General features: G+C 30.7%; 3 protein-coding genes and 1 pseudogene across 3 annotated transcripts; 3 read left to right on the plus strand and 1 right to left on the minus strand.

The window, feature by feature from the left end:
- The first annotated feature begins 1,021 nt into the window (after nt 1-1,021).
- LOC114384296 lies at nt 1,022-1,991 on the plus strand (annotated as a pseudogene).
- A 1,490-nt stretch (nt 1,992-3,481) lies between these two features.
- On the plus strand, nt 3,482-8,630 carry LOC114383404. The gene is made up of 5 exons (XM_028343078.1): nt 3,482-4,377; nt 6,558-6,610; nt 7,291-7,457; nt 7,558-7,709; nt 7,964-8,630. The coding sequence occupies exons 1-5, from the start codon at nt 3,657-3,659 to the stop codon at nt 8,359-8,361; spliced, it is 1,491 nt and encodes a 496-aa protein (XP_028198879.1). The 5' UTR covers nt 3,482-3,656; the 3' UTR covers nt 8,362-8,630.
- A 5,669-nt stretch (nt 8,631-14,299) lies between these two features.
- LOC114383153 (protein NDL2-like) lies at nt 14,300-18,806 on the plus strand. Its single transcript, XM_028342754.1, has 11 exons — nt 14,300-14,434; nt 16,058-16,157; nt 16,485-16,582; nt 16,685-16,773; nt 16,967-17,027; nt 17,102-17,188; nt 17,271-17,348; nt 17,431-17,487; nt 17,605-17,660; nt 17,901-18,036; nt 18,131-18,806. Exons 1-11 carry the CDS (start codon nt 14,369-14,371, stop codon nt 18,350-18,352), a joined length of 1,050 nt encoding a protein of 349 aa, XP_028198555.1. The 5' UTR covers nt 14,300-14,368; the 3' UTR covers nt 18,353-18,806.
- A 3,853-nt stretch (nt 18,807-22,659) lies between these two features.
- LOC114384528 (abscisic acid receptor PYL2-like) lies at nt 22,660-24,034 on the minus strand. Its single transcript, XM_028344222.1, has one exon. The coding sequence runs from the start codon at nt 23,803-23,805 to the stop codon at nt 23,173-23,175; it is 633 nt and encodes a 210-aa protein (XP_028200023.1). The 5' UTR covers nt 23,806-24,034; the 3' UTR covers nt 22,660-23,172.
- Between the last annotated feature and the right edge of the window lie 764 nt (nt 24,035-24,798).

A 24,798-nucleotide genomic window follows, 5' to 3' on the forward strand; every position in this document is an offset into this window, starting at 1 on the left:
TTATGTGTTTGATCTAATACCCAAATGAACTTTGAAATTTTCATTGGCAAGCTTTATTGGTTGCTTTTTTAAATATTGGCGTTACATTCAGTGCATACTCACTATCACACTACATTCATAATATAGTTTAACTTTTTTTAGTGGACAAGTTTTGAATAATGTATGATTTTTGGACTCTATTATATGCGTTTTATTTCTCAATTATTTTGTTTTCTTTTCTTTGAAGCTTAGGTATGGAAGAAGTTGTGGAAGTTTGGATTAATTTTTTTGGCAGCCCCACAATAGGTAGAGCAAGATATGAAGGCATAACAATTAGAGAAACTAACAAAACTGGAAGATTGGTGTAAGCAAGTTTTTATTATTACTTTCTTGATAAGGGTATACATTTTTCCAGTATTTATAAGTACATATATTTTTTATAGTGAATAAAAAATTAAAATTGTAAATTACTGATTTCTTTATATTCGTAAGTGTGGTTCAAAGACCATGTCAGCATTAAGAACAAACACGAGCTTTAGCTTCATTTGACAAGATATATTAGAAGGTACCCAAATTAGAGGAATGATTGACATTTCAAATTGGCAATGTACTCGAAATATTAGATGGATACATGCAACCAGTTATCTAGCCTTCATAGCTAACATAGTAATTTTCTTGATTTGTTTTTACATGGATGTTTATCAATGTTTATTTTTGTGGATTAATGGGATAATATCATTATCCCAGGTGATGTAATTACTGTAATTTTTCATATTAAAATGGGAGATTTATTTATTGGAGGTCTCTCAATAGGTGACTTCATTGTTCTTCAATGCTAGAAGATAATTTTAGTTGTCTTTTGGGGAGTTATTTGGAAATAATTGAGTGATTGAGTAATTGAAATTAAAAGATTTTCAATATGGTATAAGAAGCAAACTTGGTGTGTTTTTTTTCCCTCCCATACTATAGTATATTTTAAAGAAACATGATCGATCTGTAGCATTTTGCAGATTAAGTATTCTATTCCTGTATGCAGATCTTCATGATGAACCTTTCTGCTACCTTTATCTGTGAGTTCTTCAAGGGAGCACTGGACAAAGTAATACCATAAGGATCATTCTCTGTTAAATTCAAAGAAAGAAAATTTTACATATTGATCTTAATAATGTTCATTTTGGAATTCAGATATATGGACTACATTTTTGGAAATGAGACTGAAGCAAGAACATTTTCTAAAGCTCAAGGTTGGGAGGTAATCATTAATTAGCATGTATGAAGGCTTTCCGTTTTTGTTTAAGTTTTAATTTGTAATGCATTTTGACTCTTTTCCTATTGTCCTATTGAGTAAACTGATAATGTTGAGGAAACAACTTTGGAGATTTCTCACTTGCCAAAAGCATCACAAAAGCATAAAAGGATTACTGTTATCACCCAAGGTGCAGATCCTGTTTCTGTTGCTGAGGATGAGAAAATAAAATTGTACCCTATGATACTATTACCTAAAGACAAATTAGTTGATACAAATGGAGCAGGTACAAACCTATTACTTTTAGTATTTAAATGTTAAAGTTATATGTGTAGTTAAGTTTATGGGCAATTGGTGTGCTCATAAAATGCTTAAAATAGTAAATCATAGTCATGCAACCAATACATAGATATTGCATCTTATGGTAGTGGCAAGCTAAATTCTGATTTTGTCTATTCTAAATGTTTGTGGAAACTTAAAAAAATTGATAATGTTATGTACTTATATTCTTTTGTTTTTGTAGGAGATGCTTTTGTGGGAGGACTTCTTTCACAATTGGTTAAGCAGAAGCCCATTAAATAATGCGTGAGAGTTGGGTGTTAAGCAGCCAATGTTATCATCCCAAGGCTGGATTGCACATACCCAGAAAAGCCTAATTTTCATTAAATGATTCATCTTTTTTTGTTACTGCTATGAATTATTATTATTGAGAAGGATTTTAATAGACACACTCAAACTAAATATAAGTCTTTAGCTAACAAAATGTTTGAACATGCTCTATAACGATTAAATATCAAGTTTACTCATATATAATATCATGGATAAAGTGTAATTTTTTGTGCTATTTTTTAATTCGGTGAGGGATCTATTGTTACAATGACTTGAGCTACTTCTTTAACTTTTGGTAGGAAAGCTACAACTCAGGTAAAGAATATTATCATCTGATTCAAATACAAAAAATCATTTGCTTTCCTTATCAAAGATTTTTCTATAAATATATACTGTCTACCACAATTTACAATAACAATTTAATTATATTTAAAATTAGTTTTAAATGGCCTAATATTATAATTTATGACATTCAATTTAATTATATTCAAAATTAGTTTTAGATTTAAAATTAGACAAAAATTATGTATTTTATTGTTTATAGAATTTTAAAACATGAGTAATCATAGATATTATCCAAACTAAATAAAGAGTATTATCTTATAAAATATATTATATATCTCAATCTAATTAGTTTTGATTCTCGTTTATTAAGTTTTACACATTTATAATTAAATATATGCAATTATATTATACATTTATATTTTTTACAATTAGTTGTATCTATTGAGCTAAAGTTTAACATCAAATATGACAGATGTTTTGATTGGTATTTTGACCATTAAGTTATGTAATTTTTACTGTACTTCAATACACTTCTGATCATAAATTATAATATTATAAACAATAAAATATAATAATAACTATACTTAAATTACATATTTACGTTATTGTTATTCTTACTTCCATCAAAACTTTAATATACTGGAGTAACCAACCGGTGAATAATAGTAGTAGTAATGCTCGTAGGTTTTAGCGTAACATATGAACATCGGTAACAATGGCCTTGGGCATGGCCATTGCCCAAAAGCAAACTTACTCCTTTTATCTTTTTTTCTTTTCTTTTCTCTTTATGTTACTTAAGTTTAATTGTATTTTTCACTTTTTTTTATATGGCGTTTGCACTCTAAATTAAATAAGCATTTGTTATTTGATTTAACATTTCTTATTACAACCTATCCTCTAGGAACTTTACATGTGATTTACCAATCGAAATCAATGACATTAAGTATCCGACTTATTTAAGTACAAGCGAGATTGACAAATATATTTAAGATAGCTACAACATTTTTGTTCTATATTTTACTAATTAAGTATAAAAACCTGTTTTTTATTTAATAATTACCATAATTAGAATCTTAAACTTTCTCATGATACTTAAGGTGTTCTTTGTGAGACTAATTATTGATAGAGACTTAATCATATTTTTTTTTCTCTCTTAAGAATATATTACATGTGAGAATTAAATTCAAGTTCTTTCAATAAACTTAATATATTGTCAACTAAATTATATCCAATATATAATTATATAAATATATAAAACCTCGAAAGTTCATATACTTGAACGGATAAGAAAATGGGTACCCAAAAGTCAAGTATTGCATTTATTATGGTTGATCATAAATAATAGAAAAATTAAAGAATTAAAGAAAAGTGAATTCAAAAAAGTCGCCCGTTATCAAAGTGCATAATATTCCCTCCCGTTTTCCCTGCACCATCCACAAAACCTAGGGTTTATCTCTTTCTCCCTTCAAATCCGTCACTTCCCGTCACCGTCACCGTCACTGTCACCGGTCATTCCTCTTCCATTGATTCTCCGAAAATGAACCTCAACCATTACCACCACCACGTTCCCCCTTACGAGCACATGCTGAAGGAATCCATCAACCGCTTCTTCGCCGAACACCGCCGCGGCGCCACCGACTTCGCCGACTTCACCTCCATCTTCTCCCGCATGATCCACGCTACCCCCGAACCCCCCATCCCACTCCTCTGGTTCTACGCCGCCCTCGAATTCCGCGCCACACGCGATCCTTCTAGAAGAGCCAGAGACCTGTTCCACTTACTCGTCTCCTGTTCCGGTGCGCGCGGGTCCACGAAACAAATCGCTGCACTCGCACCGTTACTCTTCGTCTTACACCGCTTAGCACTTCTTCAACAAGGGGAATTGTTGAAAACCGAGCTGAATGGGTTGGTGGAAGGGGTTGTGAGTTACTGCAGCATCTGTTGCGGTAGCGAAATTTGCCGCGACGATGACGTGGCGGTGTTGGAGTTTGGGGATTTGATTAAGGTTTGGATGGTGGATGATCATGACCATGACGGTGGGGTTTTAGGGTTTTTCCCTTTTGTGAGTGGTGAATTTAAGAAGGGGATTGAGAAGGGTTGCGAGGTTGGGGTGTTGGCTGGGATTGTTATGTGGGAAGCGCTTTTGCTAAAGCTCTGTTTGGCGTTCGAGAAAGGGATTGGCAGGGCGGAGCAGGAGAAGAAGCTCATGGCCTCCGCCGTTCAGACCATCACAGGGTTTCGGAGCTTTGGCTTCTTGGGTAAGACCTTGCTTTCTCAATTAATTTGAAAATTTACTTAGAAAAGTTAGTTTAATGGGTAAGAAACAAACTCATTGATTTTTGCTGATAAACCCTTTTCAGTCTTGAGACATGTTCTGGGTCTAATGAGTTTGGGACCTAGCTAAACACCTATGTGGACATGTTTAGTATAAGACTTTTAGTCTGTTAACAAATTATTGTATGTATGAACTTCCTATATTCGACATCTTGATTTGATTGGGCGATTTTGTGATTGGACCGGAAGACAGTGTAAATTTTTTTTTAGCCGTTTAGTTTCCATGCAATATGAATGTATATTTTTTAGCCGTTTAGTTGTTGAGCAAGCTGAAAATATAAAAAAGACAGAAGGTACAAGCTAGTATTTTAAAAATGGTTAGAAGTTATTAAAAAAATTTATTTCCTGAATCGTCATATAAGTTTTTCAGTTAATAAAAATGATTAAAAGCTAATTTAAATATCTTGTCGAATATAGTCTTAATCAATAAAAAATCATATTGGATTTAATTTTAAAATAATTATTATAAAAATTAATAAATTTATCATACATAATAGATGATAATACTATGTGATTAGATGATAATGTAAGAAATATTTATATTTATATTTATATTGTAATTGTGAGTATATTTACTTAAATTCTTATTTTACTCTTTAAGAGTCAATTTCTCAAATGGACAATTTTTTGCATTAAATTAGATTTTAGAAGTAGGAAAATACTATTAGGCCTTAAAGGTGTAAAAAAAAGAGTCGTTTTTGAAAAGACAGAAGAAATTAATTAATCAACGTTTGGTTGTCTTAAGGATGAAAATGATTCTCAAAAAAGATGAAAATGATATTTTTTTTTAACTTTAAGATTAGATTGACTGGGGAATTGATTTATTATGTTATTCATTTTTTAACATGTATTTTTGCGTTTCACTGTTTAAGGAACTTAACATTTAGACATAATGTAGAGTTTTTTTTTTTTTTAATTATTTGAAGGAGTATATACCTTGTGTGTTGTGACACTTGTTGAGAGATCATGAATGGAAAGTGTTAATGAAAAATAAAAAATTTTAAATTCATGTTATATTTTTTTATTGTTTGATTATTTGATTTCTTTGTGTTTTTTGAGGCACTCCTTATCATGAATTTTAAAATAAAGATAAAATATGTTTTTAATTTATATAAATATAAATATGAATTATTTCATTTTAGTCATTTAACAAGCTATTTTCTTTTGTCTTTGCAATTTTTTTTTTTATATAATCCTTATCACTGCTTAGTCATATTCATAATTTTTTTATAATAATTGATGGGAAATGCATAAAATGTCAATATATGTGGTGACAGATTATTTTTAAAAATTTTAAAATTTAAGAACACCAGGTTTTTTAAAAACGCTAAAAACCAAATGAAACCATTTTTCTTGGAATTTATATTTAAGCCTTCAAATAAAAATCTAAAAGGCATGGGTTTCCTTTGTTGTACAACCAGACACTTGAACTTTTTCAAGTATGAAAGTGAAATATTTATTATATAAGATAAATTACTTTGAACTCTGCCTCTCTGAGTCAATTAAATTAATATTTCTCACTAAATGAAGCTATACATATTGGGACTGAAAATAAATTTAAGGCTTAAAATAAAAATGTAGAAGGGTTTCATTTGTTGTGCATCCATACTCTTGAACATCTTTATGTATGAAAAATGAAAGTATTTAATTTTAGTTACATGACAAATTACACTTCAACTAAGTTAACGAAATTGCATCTTATACCTCTTCCTTCTTTGGCATTGCATTAATACTCTCAATTCATATAATATTAACTATCAGAGGACTTTGATCCTCAAAAGAAAAAAAAACAATCAGAGGAGATATGTGTTAATAGGAAGGAGGACAGACACGGTTATGTTATTAATTTATTTATTAGCGTCCTAATAGTCAAGGTTGGTTTTGATGTTATATGGACGGTTCATTCAGAGTTTTCTTCTGTAGTCATACTAAATTACTAATCAGATGACTAGATACCAGTCTTAATTTTCTTAGTTCGATCCCTCTTTTACCCTTATTTGTTTATTTCTCAGCTTGACATTGGTCCATTCCTTGTGCTTTCTGGGGTGATCTCATTACACTTTTCATGTTTGTTCTTCCTGATTGCTGATTGGTCTACATTCAGATGCCCTTTTCAGGATGATGTTGGAGCGAGTTTTGCCAGTGACCTCTCTACTGGTCAGTACCGTGTCTTTTTGCTTTAATTTTCCTTAATCATAATTTGGAATTAAGGGCTTTTGTCAAAGCACCTTTTTCTCCAGAAAACTTTGTTGGATCTCAAAAGTCAAAACTAAAAAGATTAACTTCAATAACTACAAGCCCACATAGCCCGCATGGCATATGTTTCATGGAGGCTGGTCATGTCTTGACGTCACTGTCATCTATAGAGGTTACTCAGGTTAGCATGCAATAAGATCCAAAGGGTACTTTTTATTGGTATGCAAAAAGCATTTTTTAATGCTCAGGCTTTCTTTATATGATAATTGATTTAAGACCAGGAGTTTAAGTATTTGGTTATTATTGGAAAATTATGACTTATATTTTGGAATTTTAAAACCTATAAACTTTCAAGTAAAATGATTTACTTAACTCATTATTCATGAATGGTTCATTAGTTGTGACTTTCAGTATAGTTTCTTTGAAAAGGGTTACTGCTTGGTTAGCTTCATTAATTATTCATTGCCATAATCTTCATGGTCATTGAATCCAATACTGGGCACCCTTCTTCTGTTGGTAATTTCAGCTTAGTTCTATTGAAATGACTTTATTCCCTTTCCCCCTTCATCAAGTGTATTATGTATTACTTGTTTCTAATTTTTACTGTTGCATTCAACAACTGACTGTTTGTTTTACTACAGGGTTCTGAAAATGAAGTTCTTTTAAAAGAAGTCCTGTACAATTCTGTGATGATGATAGACTATTCATTCATTAATCCTCAAGCAGAATTTTTACTATATGCCAACAGCTTGAAAGATGTTGCTATAATTTGGTTGTTTGTTGCTGAGTTAGCAGTACAGTCTGCTAGGTATGAGAAAAGACTATTGTTTAGCTGTGATAGATGAAGGGGTTTCTACTTTCTAGAATGTTTCACCTGACAAGTCTCATAATGTTGTTGTTGGTCACAGGGAAAAAGGTGATCATGGGAAAGCTATGTCTTATATAAATGCCTTCTGTAGATCCTGCATACCCATTCAATTGATCAACTGGGTTACTAATCAAAATTGCGTAGGCAGAAAGATCACCAGACCAAATGTTTCCACTCCCATAGCTCTCATAAGTGAGTTCCTGAGTTCCTCCGATATTCTCTTTGCAATTTTTTATTTTGTTTTTTTCTTCTCATTGCATCATGAAGAGACTGTTATAAATAGCTGGAAACGGCTGCACTCAATTTCAAATTTCATCAGTATCATTGGTGATTGAATTCGGATTATTTTTAACTGAAACAAGCTACCCATTTGTGTATGTTTTGTTTGTGAGATTTTTCTTTTTTGTTTCCTCTTGCATCTAATAGTTAGTGATTTTCATTATCAGAGTGGCTTATTGTTGTTGAGGAACAAGGAATTGCAGTTTTTGCTGGTGAAACTGCCAAGCAGATAAACATCATGTTCAAAGCTAACTTTTTCACTTCAAGAACTGAGTGCTTGCTTCCAGTTATCAAACATTTCTTTAACAATCTGGATAAGAATCTCTATTTGAATTCTGTGAATGGAGAAGCCGGGGCAGATAAACTTGATGGTGATGTGGAGATGCTTGATACTGCAGACACTGTAAGTTTGCCTGCTGCTGATAGTGTGAACAGAGTTATTGATGGAACAAGAAAACGCAAAGAAGGGATTGAGGATGATACTAAAACACAGCTAAAGTATATGAGATGTCAATTTCATGAGAATTCAGTCAGAGAAAACTCGTTTATATTCAGGCAACAGTGATGCTTTGGATGGAGGGAGCACATTGGATTTGGATATTTTGATGTAACTAAGCTCCAAAAGTAATGGAGCAATATGATATATGGTAGATGAAACCGGGTAAGGACGCTGGGCTAATAATTGTTTGTGACCATCCTTGTTTGTTGGTCACTTTTGGTGCTAGGATTTTGTAAACATTGGGCCCAAAAACTTCTTCAATATAGATCTTCGGCTAAAAGTATATATATATTTGGAAATTCGTTCAACACGAGTTTTCAATTACATTCGTTCAACCCGATCTAATTTCAAATATGTTAAATTTTTCATAAGTTTTATTATCTTTTAACCTTATTCTTCTAAATTCTAATGGAAAAAAATTGAATATCTATTAATACAATTTCTTTGTTTAATAAATGATGTTTATATTTTATCTATATTCATAATACGAGGACCAGTGAAAAGATAGGCACTGTCGTGTTTGTACATTTGTATTTTATCTTTTGGCATTAGATTTGTTGCATATGTAAGTGGGATATTTTTAGTAATGTACCTGAGGCGGGGAAGTTAAAATAGAATAGTATGTTGGGTATTTGCAATAATAGTTAAAGCGTTAAAAGGTCTAAAAAACTTGGAGATTAAGTAGGGATATCTTCTTTAACAACTAAGAAGTGGTAGTAGCATATTTTTTAATATATTCTTTTTAATACATACTTTACATTAGTTAAAAAATATTGAGAATTATAAAATCAGAAGAAATTATTAAATAACAAGTCGAATTATCAAAATTTATAATTTCTAATAAATTGTAGTTAACATTTTTTTGGTCAGAATTTTAGTTAGCAATAGAAAGTGTTAGCATTTTTGTATAGCCTTTATTATTGTTATAGATAAGATGTATCGAAGTTTTATAAAATATTTACAAGATAAAAATTGATTTTTGAGGCTTTCACATGAACTCGAACCATCGTAATATTTTCTTTTTGAAGATGATTGACTAAGTTGGGACTTTCTAATTTTTCTTTTCATTTTTTTTATCCATTTGAACATGAAAGATAAATCAATCTTATCTTTAGATAATTCTTTGTCATACTTATTGATTGATTTAACAGTTGAGAGTGTATTTATTTCATCGTTTTTTCACTTTATGATGTCCATTGAATGAGAATTCTACTCGAACAAAGGATTCACATTCAAAGAATGCATACATTAATTCAAACACATCCTGAGTGTCTTCAAAGTGCTAGGTTTAGTCTTCTTATGATTGGTACTACCACTTTGTTTGGGTTTAAAATGCAATGGAGTTAAATAGGAAGGAGGGAAGAAAGGAGGAAGGAAACAACTTCTAACACTTGTTGGCATGTAAAATAGGGAGGGAGAGGATCACATTTTGCATTATATGAAATATTGTTCACAATGACTTCTCACCTCACAACAACTGTGGCACTTGAGTTATCATTTAAGTCATTCATAAAATGTTCATGAAAGATAAGTACAAGAGGATAAATTAGGTTTGTAAAAATCTATTCCAATTATACATGCCTCCAATTATAAATGAAATTGAATAATGAATAGTCGAAGAAAATAAATGCTAGTAAAGGAATTTTATATAATTTTACTTTGAATTAACCAAGAGCATCTAATCCTTCAAGTCTTCAATATGTGAAGGCTTGAACTTTATCAGTTATGCTAGAGACACATTTTTTATAACGTTAGACTCTCAAATATGAACAATTAGGGTTCATTATAGGTGGTGAGTGGTTCAAATTATCTTAATGCGTGCCACTATTTTTATATTTTACCTATGAGGTTTCTTAAAAAAAAAAGTACTTTACCTATGAGATCTAGCTCAATTAATTGAGAGAGTATGTAAGATGTTGTAAATTATGAGATATCTGTTTTTAATTTTTATGAATAAAAAAGTTATTTTTATCTTAGATTTGTTAAAATCGACCCTTAAGTTTGTTATGATAGTTAAATAAAATTAAGCACGACTTATATATTTTTTAGAGAAAAATGGATCAAATGATTAAGTCACTTAAAGATAGTGTACTGAATTTTAATAGAGCCAAGAAATTAGATTTTGAAAATAAAAAAAATTAAATTTTAAACTAACAAGAAAAACTTGAAATAAATTAATTTAAAAGTATATATAGTTTAAATTTGTGAAATTTTTTAATGTCTGAAATAAAAAATATTTTAAAATAGAAAGTAATAACTCAAATTTTTTTAAAAAAACTAAAAAAAATGATTAAATAATTAAACAGTCATCACACATTTTTTTAAAAAGAGTTTGTTAGAGAATTATCTCAGCTAAAAAAAAAAAAAATCAAATATATAGAGATGAACTATCAATACGTTCAGATCATTTCAGGATAACTTCAACATTGTTTACCAAAAAAAAAAGGTTGACACAATTAGTAGATAATTGAATTTTTAAAAAATTAATAACAGTTCTAGGATTCAATTTTTGGGTCATGTGTACTATTCCCTCCGTCTCTAAATATAAAATCATTTTCAAAAACTTATTTTTCTATTTTTATAAGATTCTTTTTTAATTTTTAATGTATTAATTATTATTTTTCTTTCATACTCTTATTTAATTATTTTTTCTTCAAACATTAATAAAAAAATAATTAAGTGGATAGAGAGATAAGAAAGGAATAATTTTTAAAAAAATATTACAATTAATTAAAAAATTTAATATAATTAACTAAATTAACTAATTTTTATAAGAGACGTGAATTAGTTAAAATATTCTCATAATTGAGGACAAAGAGAATATTAAATAAAATAGTAAGAGAAATAAATTTCACTTCACAATAATTTGAGCTTGATGCAAACAAAAGAAGAAAACAACAAACTTTTGCATTGATTATTTTTCTTCATTAGATTATACATGATGGAAGCTTATACATGATGGTTTTATTATAGATAATGATATATGGACACCTACACACAATATATATAACTGATAGTTACTCTATTTTTTTTATATCTCTTTTTTGTCACACTATATCATCATATTTATACTTTTCCTCTTTTTTTAGCTCTATATTAGAGTGTGGTTGAATCATTTTTGTTTTATCCTAATTCTCAAACAAGTACTGTAGTACAGAGAATCTTAATTTATTTGATCAAGAAGTACTGATTTTGAGGAAACTACTGAGAAGATAATACGTTTTAATTAGGATGTTTTGTATTATATATATTCCGATATAACCAGACTGGTTGACAAAAGAAAACAAAGTTAAAATTTCCAATTGACAATATATTACAAAATAGCTTGTAGCATGAATATGTTAGTTGGATGATTTCGAATTTGAATATGAAAACTTTTCTTCCTCCTTGTTTCTTTCACCATTTCTCAAACCACTAGATCAATTTAATAATATTTTAGGGAAAAAATTTCTGTGTCTTGGAGTTGAAAGGAAAAAAATAAATACAAAAAGAACATGACAGCTACCAGTAGTTCAGTATCATTTTCCAAAATCACTTGCTGATGATTTAACTCCATTTGTTTGTGTTTTTTCTTGCATGAATAGCGAGTTATTGTTTAGCTGATACGTAAAATGGCAATTTTAGTTGTAGGGGACAGGGAATGCAAATGTCTCAATCGAAAGTGATATTTCTGCAATGAATCATGCAGTGGAGCCCATTTTTATTTGTAGAAAAGCATATACGTCTCAAACCATTGCATTGCATGGTTGTTTGAGTGCTGTCTTTGTACCTTTCATATTTATACTAGTTCTCAATAATAATATATAAAAATCCATGTGAATCATCTTTTCAATTAATCCTATATAAGAACAAACTAGATCTAGGAAATTTGCTCACAACACAATGACGAATTTATGCCGTCATTTGTTCCTAGAAAAAAAAAGAAAAATAGCTTTTATTTCAGAAATATCGGGAACCAGAAAATTATGATCAATAATAACTTATTTCCCAGTATTTTTGAGATTATGATATATTAAAATAAATTTGCTTTCCAAATTGAGTTTGGGGCATTGATCAAACTTCTATTTTGGTGTACGGTAAGAATATTTTGAAGCTGACAAGAGAAGATTAATTCTATTCACCATTTAACCAATTGAGTTCACTTGAGAGGACAAAAATAAATATTACTTTCAACGTCTTGTTAATGTGTCTTAATAACTCAATACACTCTAGTAAATATTAGTAATTAGGAGTACTTAAAAAATCTTATTATCAAGTGTCGTAAGGATTATAAATTAATAAGCATTTAATACAATTTGTTAAATATTTGTTTATACAATAAATATTTTTCTGACAATTTTTAATAGAATAAAATTAAAAGGACCATAAAAGTTAAGGTTCTTTGAGGAAAAATAATAATATTTTACTACAAATATTGATATTATTAAAAGTATAAGAACAATTTAATACTTATTTTGAAAGTAATTATAGAAATTTAATTATATCCTGTAAAAAAAGACATTTAAATATATTAAACATTTATTTATCAATACTGTTAGAACAATTTAATAATAAAACTCTTTTTTACTTACTGGCAAGATAATAAAACAATGTTTTACTTATTTTAATCACTTTATATTGTTCCAAAAAATCAAAGAATATATTTAATAACATATATAAAGTAAAAAAAAGCAAATACTCCCTGCAGTATAAGATCACATTGTCCTAAATGACAAGAAAAAAACTGCATTTTTCCTTTTTTGAAATGATATATTATTACTACCAATCTCATTAATTAGTATTTTAAGAGCATTACTTAATGAATTAATAAATATTTTAAAAATAATCACGAGTTGATTATAATAGATACCACGTGGTTAATAACACTTTTTATAAACAATATTTTTCTAATCAGTATTATTACTATTTTTATAAAAAAAATTGTACAAGTGATAACTATTTTTTTTTAATTTTGCCAACAACACACTCTTCTTGATATACTTTTATTATTAAAATTATTTGAAAAAATTAAAATCATAATTGAGACTTGAAACTCATTAATAAAAAGTTGAATTCACAAAAATTTGATAATTTGTAATAAATTTTATTCAATAATAAAATAAAGAGTGAATTTAGAATATGAGAAAAATGACTAATATGCACAGTTTACAATAAGTTTATCAATTTTATAAAATTAAAATAAATATAAAAGTAGAAATCTAATTTCATTTTACTTTTTTATTTTGTTTCATTATAAATAAGTAAATCCTAAGAGTCATATTAACACTAATATGTGATTGAATGAAATAATGTATCTAAAACTTTTACACTATCGTTGTAAAACTTTTAAAATATATAATAGAAAATATACTGATAATATTTATTTTTATTAGATAAAATATATTCTTCACAAAAAAGAATATAATAATCAAACAAGAAAAGCAGCAAAAGGAGGATTTTTTTCATATATACAACAATAATTTTTTTTATCAAAACATACAATTCCTCATTATTTATATAAATATACATATTTACTATTCACATTATAAATTCAAATGAGAAGAACTCGAATTTATATTATGGTTTTAAAAAAGTATATAGAGAATTCGGGTAATTTTTTTTTTTTAAATCACATTGTAAATTATACTATGAATAATAAATATGTATATTTTTGTAAATAATAGAATAAATATGTATATTTGTGTAAATAACGTTTCGGTAAAAAAAATTTATATATGGGAAAAAAATCAAAAAAGGAGAGGAAAAAAGAAAATTGTCGGCTTACCCAAGTGTGGTTAACTTAACCAGAGTGCCGGGTTGGAACTGTTTTGTTTGACGCGGACCGCTCGTGATGCCCCCAACAAGTGCCACGACACGGAATCGTCGGTGACTCGTTTTGACTCGCTCGAGTTTATTGTTAATAATTAAACCATCACTCACTCACTCACTCACTCGCTCACTCGCTCACTCGCTCACTCGCTCACTCGCTCACTCGCTCACTCGCTCGCTCACTAATCGCAGTGTTGCCAATAACAATATATAAACACAAACGCGAATTCATCTTCAGCTCCACCTGCATTCCCAATTTCATTCCATGGCCGATTCAACCTCAAGCGATTCACTCTCTTTAGACATCGATTCCTTATCTCCTTCACCTCAGGTATATAATAATCATCATTATTGATATTATTGTTATTATTCTACATTTTATTTTCTACTATCGATTTAATGTTACACGCAACGCAACAACAACAACAACAACGAGAATAATGATTATAATCTGCTTCCAATCAGCCTCGTTTAGCACTTTTCATTTGCCGTTTTCCTTCCTTCGATTCTTCCTTCTTCTTCTTTTTCTTTTATTCGTCGTTTAACGCTCCCCCCCCCCCCCCCCCCCCGGAATTCTGCGTTTTCGTTGCTTGCTTGTCGTTTAACTGAGAGTGGCTGCGATTGCGTTTTTGAGTTTGAATCGTTTGTTTCTTCCTCCAAAGCGGAAACGGCGTTTTCGATGTGGTTTTTGGTTTCTGATATCGGGTAGTGGAGCTTGATGTAAGAAGAATAATGTGAGCTTGTGATTCTTCACGGTGTAGGTGTTAAATGGTTACCGCAAATGTAGTTAGTCACTCGTTCACTTTTGGATGTTAATTGAGGGTTTTTTCAAAATCGGTGACTTGGATGGGTTAAAGAAATTGGACTGTGGTTTTTGACTTTTCTTACTATTATTTATTTATTAAGAATTTAAAATTTTTATTCTATAATCTACTCAGAAATCATCGTTGCCTCAACCAATCAGAAATTGTAGTTGGAACTGTAAAAGTCAACAAATTTAAGTTACAGGTAATTGGATAACGATATAAAAAAAAAACCATTTTCACTGCCAGTGTAGTGTAAAAATCCTTTATGCCGTAGGTACATAAACTATTTACTTTTTTCTTCTTCTCTCTATTGAAAAAGAGTAAATAATATCTACATGGACCGTACGTGTTTGGATTGGAATGAAATTGATTATTATAAAATTGATTTTGGTAGAAGTAGAAGTTAATCTACATGTTTCAACTCTATCATGATTTTTATGCATCATAATTGATTTTACTGTGATTTAAAAAAAAAAAAAAATCAAAACTTGCAAAATTTGGTCAAAATCAATATTGACCCACCTTACCATGATCTATCATGATTTTGGAGGTTATCCAACACATACTAAAAGTTCTAATCATAAATCACATATCTTATATGATAAGTTTATTGATTTTCTCTGAACAATTCATACGAATTAAACTCTAATTTAGAAATTTTTTCTAAGGGGATCTTTAATTGGTTGATAGTTTATGAGTTATGACGGCACATGAAGTTAGACTTTTTTTTTTTTTTTTTTAATAATGTTGTGATCTGAGTAAAATAATGATTTTCTTCAAAAAGGTGTATCTTCAAATGCAATCTATGATGTTGCTGCCTTGAAAGATTTTGTGCCTTGTTATGGGTTGTTTCTTTGCATGTGACTTTTGTTTTGTGTTTTCATTTTGTTGCCCCAAACATGTTCACGTCTTTGCTAAATGTTCACACACGATTAACGGCTTGTTTTGTTAAAGGAAAAGAACTTGCTTTCTTAGGGGGAGCTTCAAAGTTCAAACATAGTATTCTACTATTCTTCATTGCCAACTATAAACTTAAACTTGCTATAAAACATAAAGGCAATCGTATATAATGAACAATTTGTTATCTGTTTCTGTTAACTTCATCATGTGCTGTTCCTGATTTTTATGCTACTGATATGTTTCTGCAGGAACATATCATCAGAACACGTCATGGTTCCGTATCTGTTGCTGTATATGGAGACCAGGATAAGCCAGCTCTTATCACATACCCAGATTTGGCTTTAAATTGTAAGTTAAACGGATTTTTCGTTTTATGTATATCAAATGATCCTCCCCCCTCCCCCTTTAATTTTGCATCAGAGCATTGCACTTAGTTTGTCTTAAAATTACAGCATTTACAGATTTATTTCAATTACGGTAAAAATTCGTCCTAGTAGATTCAATTTAACCAGTTTTAAAATCTTGTACTTGCTGGTATTGAAATATGTATAACAGTATTTATACAAAATCAAATCTAATATTGTCATTTTATAAATTTTGCCAAACATTTTTTTTCTTTTTTGTCGATGCACTGATATTCTAACCCCATTGTTTTCATGCACGTGGTTTCATCAGATGTCTCCTGCTTTCAGGGGTTATTATTTTGTCCCGAGGCATATTACCTTCTGCTCCATAATTTCTGCATTTATCATATTAGTCCACCTGGACATGAGGTCTGTAGCTCTGTATCTTGAAGCTGTACTATAGTGTTGCTTGTATGTTTATAATTTACCAGGTTCCTTATCACCTTGTGCTTTTTTCAAGAGTTATTGCAGTTGGGAGCTGCTGAAATCGATCCAGATTACCCTATTCTTTCTGTAGATGACTTAGCTGATCAAATAGCTGAGGTTCTCAACTTTTTTGGGTGAGTGTTTACCTTAATCAGCAGTTGCTTTCCATTTAGTCACGAAGAAAAATGCTTTAGAGCATTATTCATCTAATGTTGACTTGACACTAAGTTCCTCCTAGAATGGAGAAATTGAAACGTTGAAAGTGATGGGTACCTTAAACATAAAAGCTGATTTATGATTTATCCTTTACCTGTTCTTGTTTTGCAGTCTTAGTGCAGTCATGTGTATGGGAGTAACTGCTGGGGCTTATATTCTTACCTTATTTGCAGTAAGTTTTCATGTGTGTTTGTCTCCTTAAATGGCTTCAAGATACTTACACGTCTTTCTACCACTTGACAACAGATGAAGTATAGACAACGTGTTCTTGGTTTGATACTTGTTTCTCCTCTATGTAAAGAACCGTCTTGGACTGAATGGTTGTACAATAAGGTTCTGTTCCTATGCAAGAAAGGTTTTGTTTTGTTGTAAAAATCAATCTTGTTCTTTTCTGAAAATTTTATAATATTTGCAGGTCGTGTCAAATTTACTATACTTTTATGGCATGTGTGGGGTGGTAAAGGAAATATTGCTGAAGCGGTACTTTAGCAAGGTATGTTTTTGCTTCTAAAAGCATTCCTTGTTTTATTTCCATTGTGTTAGGCTGAAACATTGACTGTGATTTGTGTTGATAGGAAATTCGAGGTGGTACTCAATTGCCGGAGTCAGATATAGTTAAATCATGCCGAAGGGTTAGTCAGTATTTAGTTATTTATTTATTCATTTTCACGTGGCAACTGGGTTATAACTGGTAGCTGGTTTGAAGCTGAACACTATTTGTCTGAATCTGTTTCAATATTTTCTTACAGTTGTTGGATGAGAGGCAGAGTTTGAATGTGTGGCGGTTCCTGGAAGCTATTAACGGGTATGTTTACACTTTCAAAATAGTGATTCTCGTATTTCTTTTTAAGGGCAGGGTAATGTAGAAGTGGTGATTATCAGGAAGATATTAATTATTGCTAAGGTTGCACTCATGGATGATGACTTGTTTTGATGTACAAATGGATATGGCAACACTTTAGTTCAGTATGTTCTGGGACTGCATTGTTCTTGTTGCTTAGGGATATATTTCATTTTAATTTAACTTCATATTGGCTTCTAACAGGAGACCTGACATAAGTGAAGGGTTGAGAAAACTACATTGCCGTTCACTTATTTTTGTTGGGGATATGTCACCATTTCACTCGGAGGCTGTTCACATGACTTCAAAGTTAGACAGACGATTCAGTGCCTTAGTTGAGGTATTGAAAATAAGTCCAATTCCTATTAATTTGTGGTAAGATTATGTTATATTGCAATAAGCTTTAGATTTAATAGCTGTTGGTTGAACTACAGGTTCAAGCATGTGGATCAATGGTAACAGAGGAGCAGCCTCATGCCATGTTAATACCAATGGAGTACTTTCTCATGGGATATGGCTTGTACAAGCCATCCAAGCTGAGTGTCAGCCCAAGAAGCCCCTTGAGCCCATCTTGCATTTCTCCCGAGCTTTACTCGCCAGAGAGTATGGGTTTGAAATTGAAACCCATAAAGACACGAATTTCTCTGGAAATCTAGAAGTAGATGAATAAAAGGCTGGGAAAATGGTGCCCCTTCTCATCTGTTCATGAAAGAACAAGTTCATGATTGTATGGTTAGTGGGAATGAATGAGGGGATGCCATGCCAGATCGTTGTAGATAGGGGGAGATAAGGAAATAAGAAATCAACAAAAGAGGAAAGAAATGGGAAGCGGTTAGTAGAAATCAACATATAGTGATTCTTTCATTTGTAATCAATCATAGATCATAGATTTTAGTCAATGAGTTTCAAACCTGAGTAGTTGTAAAGCTTCGGGATTGTTGTTTTCTTATTAGGGGGTAAAAATGAAAGTTCAGATTACAATTGTAAAATAAATATGGAGGGCATGAGGTCGTTACCGTGCTGTATCTCCTGTTTTGAAGTATTTCCATGTTGTAGGCATCTTATTCACTGTCAATAAAAAAAAAAAGTTGTCTGTTAAAGCTCACAGGCTAATCTTAAAGTTCATAGTGGAAAATGATTCTACGTACTATTCTTTGTTACTGCTTGCTACTATATTGATAAATATCATGCAGGTAAATAGCGAATTGTATGCAACAAACACTCAACAATGTTTAGCGTAATTGTTGGATAAATAAAATAATTATTCTAATTCTATGAACATGCTACATGTGTCGTAACCTTAAGAAAAAGTAAAAGTAAAATACAATTGTGATCATGTTCTCAGCTGATTGTTAGATGCATGAATCAATGTCTAATGTAGTTATACATGAAACATTAAGAAGTCGTCAACAAAAAGATATTAAACTCTACTGCAGTCAAGAAGGTTGTTTTGCTCCTCTTCAAAGAAATAATAATCAGGTACTTCATTTTTTTTCTAATTCTTTTAAATTTTTAAAATATATTATTATTTTAATTTGTTAAACCAATTATCTAACCTGAACCAATCCAATTATATTTTATATTGGCTTGGTTCAAGTTGGATTGCTTATAAAAAAAATCAGCAAATTCAATGAAACTATTTCATTGGAATAGATGTTAAATTAGACCAAATTCAACCTAACTCAATCATTATTGAAAAATAACTCGTCAGAGGAAGCAACATGCTTGCAAAGGAAGCAACGGTTGGCTTTGGCAAGCAACGCGTCAAAGGAAGCAACATGCTTGCAAAGCAACTCCCAATATTGCGTCGTATGAATTGGTGCTTACGAGGCAACAGTTGGTTAGCCCTAAAAAATTAAAACAAAAAAGTAAAAAATTATTATTATAATGTTTTTATGAGCAACGACTATATCAGTGCAAAAAGTACCATTGGGCAACGGTTGATTGAATTTTTTTTGTTGGCAAAATTTTTAATTATTGTAAATTTATACCTTTTTTATTTTAATTCTTATAAACACAAACTTATAATGAATAAAAATGACAAAAATAAAATTTTAAAAATATTAAAATTTAAAAAATGTAAATTTACATGGACTAAAAAGAACAAAAAAATCTTATAGGAATTCTTTTTAAAAAAAAAATAAAGGGACCAAAATTAAGAAAATAAAAATTTATAGGAATAAAAAATATATTCTAACCTTATTATTATTAAACCATTATTAAGTGGAAATTGATATTGGCTCCTCGAAAATTACTTTTGACCCCTATTATTAATGCACAAATATTAAAATATCTTTTGCCTCATTTTCTCCAACATTAGCACCCACTATTTTCCACTTATAATGTCTATAACACAATAGAAATCACGATTCTATTGTACTAAAGAAATTGTGATACAACGAAATAATAATTTTGTTATATTGCAAAAATTACAACATAATGGAATTGTGATTTTGTTAGATTTCAAATTATGCAATTAATATTTAAGTTATTTCTATATGTCAAACAATAAAAAAAGATATACAGTGGAAGTATGATTTTGTTGTATACTTTGCAACAAAATCATACTTTTATCTTACATTATTTGTCCAGTTACACAACGAAAATACACTTTTAGTATAATTTGTAACTCTTAAAATAGTTATTACAAAAGTTAATCACTTTCAGATATACAACAATTTACTATTGAATTACAGTATACAAAATATACATATTGTGAATATATATTGTAATTAAAATCTTATTTAATTTAAAAACATGATGACAAGAATATAAGAAACATACTATAAATTAAATTTCAAAGTTAAATTCAATTTACCATAAGGGAAAATGAGTTTCTTAATGGATCCTGACACTTCTTCTCCAAAGATTTCAGCACTCTTGATGAAGTTTGGTATAGCTTTTAGCATAACATTGCCAAAATTGTATTTTTTTTTTCTATACCACGAGGTGAAGATGGGGTTTATAATTAGGGTTTAAAGAACAATAAAAGGTAGAATAAAAATAAGTTTTTAGATATGTTTAAAGAACACTAATGATAGAATGAAAATAAGACTAACAAACATGGGATATAAGATAAGCGTTTACAACTTCAACAATCTTAAATTTATTACTATTGGAAATGTCTTTTCGAATAACATACATATTCTGGAAATGTATTTTTGGAATCATGATATATAATTCCAGAAATATATTTCCAAAATAGATATATGATATTCTAGAAAGACACTTTTGGAAAGGAAAATGGGTTCCTAAGGGTGTACTCACTTAAGTAAAAAGGGTATAATGGATAATTAGGATATAAAAAAGGAGGGATTAGAGGTGTACTTAGCAAAATGGAGTTCTAAATAGAAAATTCCAAGGAATAATAGTACCAACTACAGCCGAAGCCCATCTACAAGAGAGTTTCTAGCTAACAATATTTTGACCCAGACTACCAACCTTAATATTGCTTTTGTGTCAACATGTCATGATCAATGCTTCGTCTAGGTTTGTTAAAAACTTGTTCAAATTCGACATATTGAATTAAAAACTAATAATACTGGTGATGAAAGCGAGTTATGTAAAGTCAATGTGTTTATCTTATTGTACTTTACATAATGTTATAGATTATTCTATTTTTTCTTTTTTCTTTTTTTAAACCCAAGGGTACCTTTTTTTGTCTAGAGTAAAGAACTAATTTTTTGAGATATTAAAATTTATATAAAGAATAATTTTTTTTCGTACACATGTTTAAAAGTTTAAATTATTTATCACTTGTGTCATACCGTTATTTTCACTCTTCTCAATCAGGGAAAACCTCTTTAACAAAAAAGATTGTGCAACTTATGCTGATGTGTGAAATTGTGAACAAATTTGACGACCAAAATTTTCAAAACATAGTTGGAAAGTTATGTCAAGGCTCAGAGAGGAAGATAAGGTTTGAAGCTGTATTGTGTTATGTAATTAAGGGGGGAAATGCCGAGTCATTTTCCATTGACTTTTGTCTTGCTTGTGCTTAATAAGCAAAAAAACAAAAATCTTGTTGCAAAAAAATTGACAAAAAATGTTCCTGTTGTGCACCCAAGTCCCATGAGGGAGAGAGAGAGAGAGAGGAGTTTTCATACTCATTTTTGGTAGTCACATGATCTTGAAGGTTGGTCACAAGTGATCACGAGATCTTCTCCCTTAGTTGTCCTTGCCGTTGAATTAGGGTTTTGACATTTAAGCCGCACAAAAAGGCGTCTAACTCAACTACCATCCACCTATTTTCCTTCTTCTTTTTCTCTTGAATATTAATCAATGCTAAGATAATACACGTACCAAGTATATGGTTCAATTTATTAATAACTAAATTTCACTTACAAACTTCCCTGAACACTTTCACCATTTACACCAAATAATTTTTTCTTTTAACTTCATCCAATTGAGTGGTTTTTTTTTTTCTTAATTCATATTTTAAAGGAACACGTAAAGCCCAGTCGAACCCACAACCCAGAAGCCCATTTAAATAACATGCAGCAGAAGCAGATCGCAAGCCATATTTACAATTGAGGTCAAATATCTCAACTTTTATATACGCGGGAGCTTTCGAATAGAAAAGTATATGCATGGGAACTTCATTAGTAACATTATTTTTTTCTTCTTTGTGTCAGACTCAGTCAATTGCTTAACAAGAAGGCCAAATCTAAATATTTTAAAACCCATTCCACATTATGAAAGCTTGAAATCCAATGCAATCCAAGTTAGGTTCCAACCATTTATCTATTCCATATCCAATTGACTAAATTAATTAACATAAGTGCATAACATAACCACCACATATCTAATCAACTGGATTTAAAGTTGCAACCGTGCCAATTCGACGATAATATAAAACGAAGTAAACTCACGAACCTATCATCATCATTATTGGTGTATTGAACTAATTAATTTTTTTTTTATCGTCAAACAAACATATTATTATTATAGTAACAGGTACCAGTGGCACCACATATCATACATATATATATAACTAATTAATTAGTGCAACATATACAAATCAAAACCCAACTGTCTAGCCAAACGCTCTAATAACAAAAATAAATAAACTATATATTCTTATAATGAAGACTATCAAGAAAGGAATAAGAAACAATGGAAATTATATTCCAAGGCACCACCATGCACTATTAGTATATTACTAATCATCAATGGACGAAGAGAGTCCAAGTGCGTGTTTGTTTCTCCAATTTGGTACATAGAATTCGTACAAACATGAAAACATACACATTTTAATTAACCTACTCCAGTTCCTAAAGATTCATTCAATAGAGAAATAAATTGCTATGATACCAAAAAGAAATCTAAGAATTTCGGTACACGTATATATTTCTTGCGCCAGTAAATGAATGAGTTTGAACATGTTAAGGAAAGAAATAGAAAAGTTTCTCAAGAACAATACCAAAATCCTTAAATGTCGGATGGTACCATAGAACTTCTCCATTCATTGTTGTTGTTATTGTCCATGCATTGATGAAGCCATGGCCACGACCCCAAGTTTTTGAAGATTGAGTTTCACTACGGTGTCAACAAACATCTTGGTATCTTCCTCCGTATTCCCTTCAGGTATATCTACGATATAAGATTCCAATACAATAGTATAAACCTTACCCTCTTTGTTAAACTCGTTAACGGATGTGACTGAACGATAGTTTTTGAGTCGGTGCTCGCCCCCAACGACCCTAAAGCTTAGGACGTGTTTGTCATCGTCCAAAATCTCGAGCCTCTCGGTGCTGGTCGACGCCGGGAGGCCCGAAACCACGGTTACTTCCCTTATGCTTCCAACGCCACCGTCCCCTCTCATGTTGCACCCTTTGATGAAGTGTTTGTACTTCTGAGGGTTGTCAAAGCTCCGGACGAAGGGCCACACGGCTTTCGCCGGCGCTTCGATCCTGTATGTTATTATGGAAAAACATGTGTTGGGAGATTGTTCGAATAAGTGGTATTTTTTTATGATGGGTTCGAGTTTGGTTAGTTCCTCGGGTGTTAGGCCTTGCACATGATGGTGGGTTTCCGAGGCCATATAATTTTGGTGTGCTATGAACTTATGATTTGATGATTTGTTGTTTGAGTGAGGCAAAATTGTCATGCAAAAGAAGAAGAAGAAGAAATTGAAGATGGTAAGGAAAGGGAGGGTTGTGAAATGAAGGAGAGGAGGGTTTAATTAGGTTACCATATCAATCATGATGTTGATGTAATCATATGAAAAAACAACACACGACGATCGATGAGTACGCTTATTTATGTATATGGGGTTGTCGATCTTTTTTATTTTTTGGACAGTTCAGTTTTATATGACACCGCAAGATCGCTTGCTACGTCATTGCTCGGGAGTCAGGACCACGTTAATTAATTTGCAAAGTGTTTTTGCCCACAGTGCACACGTATTGCTTGATAACAGAGAGAATTACGAAGGAAAAAGAAGAAAAAAAATATAGATGCAAAAGTATATTATATATTTGTAGTCTAAATAAAATTATGGCCTTTTTTAGGCAAATATTATTGCTTCTTAAGTAAGGGATGATTTGTAGGCTGGACTGGACCTCAACTTTAGCTATATGAGGAAAGGTGTTGTCTTTAAGACTCTCATTATGTTTTCTAATCCTTTTTTATTGTATGGGCAGCTTTGTCTTGTGGTGATTTGAAGCTGATTCGGTGGTGCTTTTGAGGCTTTATTATTATTATTTTATTTCTCTTTTGGGCATCTAGTATTCCTATGTAAAGACAGCTGGTTTATAACAAATTGTGCGTCATGTTGACCTTTGCCTTTCCATTTATTCTTAATCCCATTTCTTTTCGTGAAATTGAAATAGATATAGGATATGTCAAAACCATGGATAACTTTGTTTATTTTAATAATTTATGTTTTCATGCAGATGCCCATGCCCATACCTCTATGGTAGGGTTGCCTATAGAAGTGGACACGGAGAATTAAATTTGTAGTAGACTATAGTAATATCATAATCAAATTTGTGGAGCACATAAAAAGGTTACTTTTTGAAAAAGGAATGTGAGTGTGGTTTTGAAGGGAGAGTAAGGGTAAGATTGGATAAGAGGAGTAGTTGCAATCGTTGAAAAGGGT

This window comes from Glycine soja, chromosome 14 (genome assembly GCF_004193775.1).
Source record: "Glycine soja cultivar W05 chromosome 14, ASM419377v2, whole genome shotgun sequence".
NCBI classification, from domain to species: domain Eukaryota; kingdom Viridiplantae; phylum Streptophyta; class Magnoliopsida; order Fabales; family Fabaceae; genus Glycine; species Glycine soja.